General features: G+C 31.5%; 1 protein-coding gene across 1 annotated transcript; it reads right to left on the bottom strand.

Annotated features, from left to right (window-relative positions):
• Positions 1 to 564: 564 nt before the first annotated feature.
• Positions 565 to 2738, bottom strand: LOC132046523 (AAA-ATPase At5g17760-like). The gene is made up of 2 exons (XM_059437172.1): positions 1474 to 2738; positions 565 to 1092 (listed from the first exon to the last, which is right to left on the bottom strand). The coding sequence occupies exons 1-2, from the start codon at positions 2458 to 2460 to the stop codon at positions 637 to 639; spliced, it is 1443 nt and encodes a 480-aa protein (XP_059293155.1). The 5' UTR covers positions 2461 to 2738; the 3' UTR covers positions 565 to 636.
• Between the last annotated feature and the right edge of the window lie 8033 nt (positions 2739 to 10771).

Genomic DNA, 10771 nt, shown 5'->3' on the forward strand with positions numbered 1-10771 from the left:
ACCAAATGACCGCTTATTTCTTATTATGATTAAAGGAGAAAAAAGGAACACATGTAAAGTTTTCTGGAAACACAAGAAATGAACACAATCTGAAAACGCATAAGGCAATTCTATTGGAAGGACAAGGAAGGATTCAGTAATGTTGCATAGATTTTCTTTGTTCATTCAATAATTAATAGAGTACACTTTCTATCGAAAAATGATCCTTGAGCTTTTGCCACTCAGTTAAAAGGTTCAGATATCACTTCACCTTAAGGACATGATTGGAAGTTCATAATGCATGTGAGTTGTGATTGTTGTCGCACATAAAGGCTAAATATTCTTAGAAGAAAAAATAATACCAATAATTCCCACTCTCCACACACAAAGAATTTTGAAGAAGGATTAATCCATCGTATAAGACCATGTCGTAATATTTGTGTTGAAAAGAACTGGAGTAACAAAGCCAAGAAATTCTTTTTTTCATAGACCAAATGCACGAAAATTCCTTAGAATAATATAGTGATAGTGCAAGTAAAGTTGCAGCAAGAAAGGAGAAAAAGGAAAAGGAAAAAGTAAAATCTCCTCTAACTAAAAACCCATTAGTAGAAGATTAAACCGGTGTCCAAGTCTTTTCTTCTTTAAGGATAAAATGAATTATGCCATACTTCTAGTTTTTCTCCTCTTTACTTCAAGTAGTTGCGCATCATCAGCAGTAGTATTATTATCCTCGGTCTCCTCTAACTCCTCATTATGACTAATCCTTTTTCGCTTGAGAAATTTAACAAGACCTTCAATGCAAACATCAGGATCTTCACTTTGCATAAGCTGCTCAGCAACCTCTGCAGGGGTGGTTTGTACACCATCAATCAACTCTTGTACTTCTTTAAAACCCCTATAATTAGGATCACTAATTTCCAGATAATTAGATGCCAACACCTTAAAGCTTTCACTTGTTAAGTAGGACATGTGAATGTGCATGTCCATTCGTCCAGGTCGCAGCAGAGCTGGTTCAAGCCTCTCTTTGTGATTTGTGGTAAATATAATAACCCTTTCATCGCCACAACTCGACCATAGCCCGTCTATGAAGTTTAACAATCCACTAAGTGTAAGCTGTAAAAAAAGAGGAAAAAAGAAGATCAGCACAAGTGAGAGATTATATACCAAAGCAGATTGAGAATTTAAATTTTATGGACTTGAGTTCGGAATTCCATCAAAGTGCATTAGTTTTACGGGGTACGAAATCTATAATTTGTATTATTTAATAAACTTTTTAACATACATATAAAGTTTGAGCCAAAATTACGGTCTTCGAATGAACCTATGAGTTATACATCAGATTTGCCCCTAAGTATGCAATGTTACCATTCAAAGAGTTAAAGAGATTGTTTTGTTACTTATTTTAATTTTTTGATTAATTTTTAAATTACTAATTATTGTAACTTATAGCTATTTAAAAAAAAAAAAGTGAGAAGGAAAAAAGGAAGGACGCACCTGAGAATCTTGAAACTTTTTCTCTTTTTTGAAATCAGTTCTCTGAGGCGGCTCTACACTGCAATCAATGTCTTCGATGACAAGTATTGATCTATTCTTGGTGCTCAGCAACAACCTTCTCAAATCCGAATCGCGCTTTATATTAGAGAACTCTAAGTCATAAATATCAAACTTTAAATAATTAGCAATTGCTGCAATCAAGCTTGATTTCCCTGTCCCTGGTGGTCCATACAATAAATACCCTCTTTTCCATGCCTTTCCCACTCTCCTATAAAACTCTTTCCTCTTTAAAAACCTATCAAGATCCTCTATTATGGTTTTTTTGAGTTTTGGTTCTAAAGCTAGTGTCTCAAAAGTTGAAGGGTGCTCAAGGTTCACGGAATCCCAACCTATAGAATTATAACTATGACTATTGAGAGCATGCAACTTGACAACTTTTTTGTCATTGCACATGGCTATGGCTTTGTTCATTACGAGAGGGATGTAACAATTCAAGATTTTGTCCTTGTGCTGCTTGTTAAAGCTGAGCTCAAAATAACGTTTCTCACTACAACCACCACCACCACCACTACCATTCGGAATTGTATTGTTGCTAACTTCTTCGTGGACAAACCTCCATACCAATTCAATCCCTTCAAAGGAATCAGCAACTTTCCCACAATTCCCGAATTTGACGTTCACGTCTGTGTCTTTAGGCCTTTTGCTGATCTTGAAACGTTGAAATTCAGGGCTGATTCGGGTTGACAAATAGATTTCAGCAGCATTATAGATTTCGTTGATGCCCATACCATCTTTTTCGTCAATTACCAGAGTTACTTTTGATGAATTTGTGTGGAAATAGCTACGGATATTGGTTACAATATATTGCTGGACTTGACGAGGAACCAACTGATTCATCATTGTCTTAAAAAGGGAAATTGAAGCAGACATTGAGACATAGGCCTGGAACATTGAAGAGGCTGAAGGCATTCCTGAGAGACTCATCATCTTTAATTCCGCAAACTATTTTCACCACTGAGCAGAAGCAGAGAACTTCGTAATAATGAACGAGCCCTGGTACATGAACTATTAATAAGTGCTACCTTTTCCCCCTAACTCCTATTCCTACAACAATAGAGATTGAAATTTTCCTTGTAAAATTTCTACACTAAAAGGGATTGAAATTTCCGTTTTCTACATGGAGTGCGAAATTATAAACCAACTTGGTGTTTCTTTTGGGGAAAAAGATCAGTAAAATTTTGATAATAAAAAAAAAAGACCAAGACCAAGACTTGTTTCCGAAACCAACTTGAATTAGTAGAATTTTTAACCAAAAAGGTTAGAGAATTAAAGTAATGCTAAAGGCTACTTGTACAGTTGTACTCTAATGAAAAAGACGCCAACGTACACAAAAAAAAAGAAAAAACTTAATAGGTGTTTGACCGTGCGATTTGGAATCAAAGACTTCATATTTTAATTTTAAATCGGTATTTATTTAAATGGAAAACTTGACTCAACCTCATTTGATATGAGGGATAAAGGATAAGTATTCTCGAAATTAAATTTGAGATGAGTTTATCCCATGTATGGTTGAGATAAAATCATGGTATAACTAATTCCGAGATTAGTTGTTCAGGGATTGCAGTGTTATTTTATTCCTGTGGAATAACTAATGAGATAACTTATTTCCAACCAAATGACCCCAAAAGTAACAATGTTGATTTGTCTTTTCAGTCATCTTATCACGAAATGCACGCTCGACATGAAGAGATTGTCTGTACCATGTGTAAGGATTATATTACAGAGCCGTTTGGACATGATTTCATCTCATGACATGAAATAGTGAGATGAAATCATGTTTGGACATGTAATTTGGATTTCTTACGTTGCAATATTTTTTTATAAATATAAAAACTCCACAAGTTGTGAAAACTATCAAAATTTTCTCAATTCTTATACAAGCCTACCAAATGAGTAAATCATAGTTCATAATAAAATTAATGCGCTACTAGAAAGCCTTTCTAAAAAATACAATATCAATTAATCAAATTTTAGTTCAATAAAAAGGAAAATTTAATATGAATAGTAATGTAACTACTCTTTAATATAATCCTCCCATATGGTATGAACAATCTCTTCACACCGAGCATGCATTTCCCGGTGGGTAAACATGATTGGCAAATATATTTACCAACTTATGGGTCTTTTTTTACAAAATATAAACATATGGGTTAAATTTTACAATTATATTTTTTGAAATCATGATTTCATATCCCAAATTATGCCTTTTTGGATGATTTAGGATTTCATCTCATGAGATGAAATCAGATATGAAATCCCATGTCAAAATCAGATATGAAATCGCATGTCCAAACGCTGATTTCATCTCATGAAATGAAATCGCATGTCCAAACGCCTACTAAGGACTAGTTACACTACAACTCGTGTTTAATTTTTTATTTATTGAACTAAAATTCAATCAATTAATGTTGTATTTTTTTTAAAATATTTTTGGTAGCGTATTGACTTTGTTATGACTTATGGTTTGTTCATTTGGTAAGATTGTAAGATTTGAGAAAGTTTTGCTAGTTTTCATAACTTGTAGGATTTTTAGGTTTACGAGAAAAAATAAAACTTAAGAAATTCAAATTGAATGTTCAAACAAAACTCTAATTCTAAATCGAACGTGATTTTAAATTACTGAATTCATATCATAATTTCAAATTATATCTAAACGGACCTTAAAATAATGGGAAAAGGGTCAAATATACCCCTCTACTTTAGTATATTGGCTAACTTTGCCTTCGTTAGCCAAATATACCCCTCTATTAGCCAAAGTAATCAGATATACCCCTCAATTGATAGAAAATCCCAAATCAGACCACATACAAATTACTCATTTATCAAAACTTACCCATGTCCCATCACTTAGACCGACTCAACCCACAAAATTATTTCCCCCACCCAATTTGGTTTGTAATGTGGTTTGTTAATGTAATGTGAAATTCTTTCAATGTTTATGCATATGAGTTGATCGTGATTCTGAAAGTAGAACTAGTTGGTACCTTCTTTTCTAGAAATAATGCACGGCTTGGTTATATGTCAACTAATTAACAAACTTAAAGTTATGCAATTTAAGGTTTTGTTCATATGGCTGCACTCAAGGTTTTATCAGTAGCATCCCAAACTAACTCATCAGTAGTCTTTTGACTCCAATCACACAAACCTTCACCGATCATTTTGTTGTGTAACTTAACTACTAATTAAGAATAAATTAGAGATTAACTGGTTTGTAAGGAATGGTTGTATGGCCTCACCAATTTCTTGAACTTCAGGAAGCATCAACTTTCTATCTTCTGGTTTATCATTAAAAATACAGTTTGATTAGGCATAAAAGGCAAGTAAATTTGCATAAAGAGGTAAGAAGGCATCTTTGTGGTTACCAAACCACCAATCCATTCAAATCCTCCCTCTGCAGCAACATAATCTCTATAGTTTAAAGTTTAACCAAATGGATGGAAAACATAACATAAATTCATGTTTCCGTGTGATGAGCACAAGTAGCATGCTGACTAATTTTGGGTGGGGGAAATAATTTTGTGGGTCGCGTAGGGTCGGTCTAAGTGATGCGGTATGGGTAAGTTTTGATAAATGGGTAATTTGGACTGATTTGAAATTTTCCATCCATTAAGGGATATATTTGTATACTTTAGGTAACAGAGGTGTATACTTAATTATTTTGGCTAACGGATGATAAAATTAGCCAATAAAATAAAATAGAATAGAAGGGTATATTTGACTCTTTTCCCTAAACTAATAAGTGATCTCAGATTGGGAGCAGAGTTTGGGGGGTTGGGGTTAGGGATGGAGTTGGAAAAAAAAACTCCGATAGCTTTGCTGGTAAGCAAAGCCACAGTTGGACATATTAAAATGAAGTACTTTGTGGTGTTTGAGGCTGACGCTTGTCCTATTACCTATCACATATTACCCATTCTTTAAGCTCTAAAGTTTCTATAAAATGAAGAGTGGGCAACTTTACTGGCTCACTTTCGGGGCTTTTACACAAAAATAACGTCAAAAAACCACTAGTCTTATGCTCAATAGGAGTTGGTTTTATTTTTTCCACATTTTGTACTCCCTCCGTTTTAATTTATATGAACTCATTTGATTGGGTACGACATTTAAGAAAGAGAGAAAACTTTTGAAACTTGTGGTTCAAAATAAGCCTTAAAAATTTGTGTGGTTGTAAATCATTCATAAAGTGAATTTGTTTCAAATTAGGAATAGGTCATTCATTTTAAACGTGGACTAAAAAGGAAATAGGTCCAAACAAATTGAAATAGAGGGAGTATAATTTTGAAATTCATTTTTTTTTTTCATATTTTGACTAAAAATTAGTCATGTCTCAAAACTCTGATATATCAATATTTTATATAACCTAATATCTTTTTCTGTAAATAATAATATAGGCTCAATACATCAAGTATACCTAAAGATTTGGATCATTGTTTTAGGGATTGTAAAGTACCCCGTAGTAAGTTTTGTCTGGAAACTTGTTACGTTAGGTTTAAGTATTTTATTTTATAAGGTTTTGATTTAAGCGTTTTATTATTTAGTCAAGACATTACTTTATTTTGATTATGTCGAGATTTTTTTCATAATTAATTCAGGATGTTGCACAAGTTATTAATAAACAATAATAAATACTAAGATAACTAATTATCATTAAGAAAATAATACCAAAAAAATATAATATTAACATAAAATGTATCACGCACTACCCATTAACATATAATCTTAGTTTGATTTAAGCGTTTTATTATTAAGTTAAGGCATTACTTTATTTTGAATATGTCGAGATTTTTTTCATAATTAATTTAGGACGTCGCATGAGTTATTAATAAACGATAATAAAGACTAAGATAACTAATTGTCATTAAAAAATAATATAGGATGCTTTTAGAGTAACCTTAGGCTTAAGGCGATCCCCACCACCCTCACTATCATCTCCGTCTCCCTTCTTCCTCTTAATTATAGGATGCTTTATGAGCCCGTTTGGATTGGCTTATAAGTTGCCTATAAGTTCGATTTTTTTTTTTTTGAGTGTTTTAATTTTCACTTAAAGCCATTTTGTGCTTAAAATAAGCCTAAAAATTTAATTGGGTCAATTTGGCTTAGCTTATGTAAAGTAGCTTATAAGCTGAAAATAACTTATAAGCCAAAAAAAATAAGTTGGACTACCCCAACTTATTTTTTTTTGGCTTATAAGCTGAAACAGCTTATAAGCTGCTTTTTTTAAGCCTATCCAAACAGGCTCTATGTCATGAACATCCTCCCTTCGCTTCCTTGTGTCACAACCCGAACCACAGGGTCATGACTGGCACCCGGTGCCTACTCAACCGAGTCCAGGTACCTTACTTTTTTTCAATTAGAGTACCTTACTTCTTTTCAATAAATTAACAATTAGATAATTAACAAATAAAGATATTATTAGGAGATTAGTATATTTTCTTATAATCAAACAATTAACAAATTATTAATAATAATTAACAATTAACTAATCAGAAAATTAACAAATAAGAAAATTAAAAAAGGGCCGGGTAGTGGGCAGTGCGCAATACATTTTATGTTAATATTATATTTTTTTGGTATTATTTTCTTAATGATAATTAGTTATCTTAGTTTTCATTATCGTTTATTAATAACTCGTGTGACATCCTAAATTAATTATGAAAAAATCTTGGCATATTCGAAATAAAGTAATGTCTTGACTAAATAATAAAACGCTTAAATCAAAATCTTACAAAATAAAACACTTAAACCTAACGATAAAAAGTTTTCAAATAAAACTTACTTCGGGGCACTTTACAACCCTAAAACGACGATTCGAACGTTTAGATATATTAAATGTATTAATCCTACATTATTATTTGCAGAAAAAGATATTGGTCAAAATATAAAAAAAAAATATAAATTTTAAAACTTTAAAATTATATAAAGTATGGGAAAAATAAAACTAACTCCTAAAGTAATTCGTCGTAGGACTTACTTGCGCACAAAATTTGTGCACAGAGGTACTTCTGTTCCTTTTTTCTTTTTATACAGTATTTTTGTCTAAAATCCAAAAAATGAGTCAGTAAAGTTGCCCACTCATAAAAAGAAACTAAAGTGGTCCAAATCGCGACAAACAGAAATCCACAGTCGAGCTTTAAGTAATCACATGGCAATAAATTTATGAGAAAAGTATGACGAAAAAAAAAAACTAGGTATTTCTTTTCATTCATCAAGTGAAAATTACAAGTGGAGGCTGACTCAAATGAAGTTAAACTACAATCAGCATCTGCATGCGAACCTTTTTCCACACAAACCACGAAGATGCAAAATGTTAGCTAGCGTTTCGTCATATGTTTTGAATCAGATTTTAAAAATTTATCTTCAAATATCTATTTGATCATGAAACTTAATCAGGTTTTGAAAATTTATCTTTAAATATTTTTAAGTTCCAAAAACTGGCTCAGATTTTTTGGGAGAAATTTCACTTTCACTCAAAAATTTCAATTTTTTCAAGTAAAATGCATGTCCAAGCACAACTTTAAGTTTAAATAATCACAACTTCAAAAACTAAAATTTACAAGTTTCAACTTCAATATCTATGACCAAACGGGAGCTAGCTAGACATCACTAGAAAGGTTACTTTTACAAGAAAAATGGCTGAAACAATTTTTTTTATTTTTTATTAAAGTTAAAGTTATAAAGATTATCTAAAAGTTGAAGTTATAATTAAGTATTAACTATAGTGGAGAAAAAAAGGTCAAAAATTGTGGGTAAAAACTGGTATTTCTCTGAAAATGCTCCTCAAATAAATTTTAGATAATCATCGGGGGTACTCTGGGCATATTAGTCCATGCGAAGTGCTAACCCAACATCACTAAGTGGTCGTTTGGTGCATGGCCAAAATTATCCTGAGATTATAATTCCGGGACTAATTTATCCCATATCTTGGGATTATTTTATACCATCTAGGTGGTATAAAATAATTCCGTGATAAATATATATAAGAAGGTATATCCCATTTATACCATGGGATGCATTTTATATTTTGTTTGGTAGAAGGTATAAATTTATCTTGGGATAAATTTATACCTTCTACCAAACATGGTACAAAAAATTAGTGTTGGAATATCACAGCTTATACCATGCACCAAACGACACCTAACAGTTAACTGGGCGAGATTAGATAGAACAAAAGGAAAAGTAGTTCTAAAAGGAAACTCCAACTTAAAAAACATTCATTAGGAGGGATATGTGATTATTTTATCCTTATTTATGTCTTAAGATAGAAAGGATATTTGGCTAAGCTTATAAGCTGATCAAACTAACTTATAAGTATTTTTTGGCTTATCTTCTGGTTTAAGTGCTTATAAATCAAGTGCGCCAAAATAAATCAAAAGTCATAAATTGGTCATTCTTAACTTATAATTGTTCGGTTTATAACTTATAATAAGCACTTTTGTTTTAACAAAAAGTACTATTCTATCCCTAATATTATTTCGTAGTTTCTCAAATATCCTTTTTGAAATAAAACCCTAAATTGAGCTTTCATGACTTTTCTCTCCCCCACCTTTTACACGATTTTTATCAAAATCCAACAACATCATATGCCATCGTAAAAAATAATCAAGGTTCTTCAAAAGCACTTCTACGTCGAAAGTACTCGGATTGTTTTGCATAACAAATTAGTTTCTTCTTTTGTAAATCATCATTCTTCATCTCTATTATGTTTTAAGATTCGTTGTTTGCAAGAAACAATACTGTCACTATTGTTGTATGTTTTTCAGATTCTTAAAGTTCTCTATTTTGTAATCAAATATATACCGGATATTTACTCTTTATTCCATCACAACTTTAGCAGTGAAACGCTGGTGAAGAGAACAATAAACTTCGAATGGATTTAACTTAACGCTGGTGCAGAAAACAATTAACTTCGAATGATTTAAATTTAACTTGCAACAAATAAAAGTTCATTAAAAAGAATGAGACATAATCGTGTCATTGTTAGTGTAAACGACTCTAAGGACATCCAACGCATTTTTACAAAAAATTGACGTGTGAGCACCTTTTTACTAAACCCTTCTAACTTCTTATTTTCAGTTTCATCACTTTTATCTAAACACATAATTGCTTATTTATTAAATCAATTTTAGCAATTAAAATTATTTATCAGCACTTAATGCTTATCGGTTAAAATTATTTATTTTCTTTTGAGCCGAGAGTCTTTGTAAACAGCCTCCCTATCTTCCAAGGTAGGGGTAAGATCTGCATACATTTAACCCTCCTCAGACCCCACACTGTGGGATTCAACTGGGTATGTTATTGTTGTTCTAGTCTTCAAAACAATTACTACTAAGGATAAAATAACAAAAAAATTAATTAATTTTATCTTGAACTTCTAAATAATACTAACTATTTTGAAAAAAATATTTTTACTAAGGACAGGTATGTGGAGATAGTACTTGCTAATACTGAAATAGTATTTGTCCAGAACTGTAGTTCCTCTCACTCTCATAGTGGTTGAGGCAACATCTACATCTATATTACTAGTCTTGTGAAGCCCAGGCTCAGGTCAATATAGAAAACTTTATAATAGTTTAATTTAGAAAAAAGATAATTTGATATATTCTAAACTAACATAGTTGGAAGTATTTAAAATAATTCCAAACTGACTACAAGAGTAGTCAACGATTGTGTTTTGCTTCTTCTTCATAGTGATTCAAAGAAATCTATTATTTTTCAGCTTAAATTTCGATAAGTAAAATGATCCTTTTAATTCTTCACCACAAATTCTTGCATCATTTTCTTAAAAAGATATCATATTGATATCCGTAAAAGCCTATGTTTAGCTAAACTAAAATGGTTTAAGAGTTGGAAAAGATAAATAACAAAATTAAACTTCAAGTGTTATAAAATTATTAAAAAGGTTAAAAGTTATTAAAAAATAGATTAAAAAGCAGATCACTTAGTAGACACAGTTACAACTCTCTCCTTTTTACTCTCCTCCGACCCCCCTCCCCCCCCTCCCCCCGTCTTTCCTCTACTTAATTAAGAACATTGAATAAACCTTAAAACTTCTTTTTTTTATTTTTTTTTATTTTCAAAGATCCTAATATATTAATTCTTGAAAAACTTTGATATCATACTGTACTAAAAGCTATAGCACCAGAAAAAACCAAGATTCAATGCAAAATCTCAACAATAAAAAATTGCTCGAAGGACCGGTGGTTTACATATGCACGATTAGTAAAAACCATGTTTTATGAAT

The sequence above is a fragment of the Lycium ferocissimum genome, chromosome 2 (assembly GCF_029784015.1).
Source record: "Lycium ferocissimum isolate CSIRO_LF1 chromosome 2, AGI_CSIRO_Lferr_CH_V1, whole genome shotgun sequence".
NCBI lineage: Eukaryota > Viridiplantae > Streptophyta > Magnoliopsida > Solanales > Solanaceae > Lycium > Lycium ferocissimum.

What these genes read in the sequence shown, in the direction of transcription:
- LOC132046523 (XM_059437172.1), bottom strand. Translation starts at nt 2,460, where the DNA reads ATGATGAGTCTCTCAGGAATGCCTTCAGCCTCTTCAATGTTCCAGGCC. An exon ending in AAAAGTTTCAAGATTCTCAG is followed by an intron (nt 1,093 to 1,473) that starts GTGCGTCCTTCC and finishes CTTTTTTTACAG; the next exon opens with CTTACACTTAGTGGATTGTT.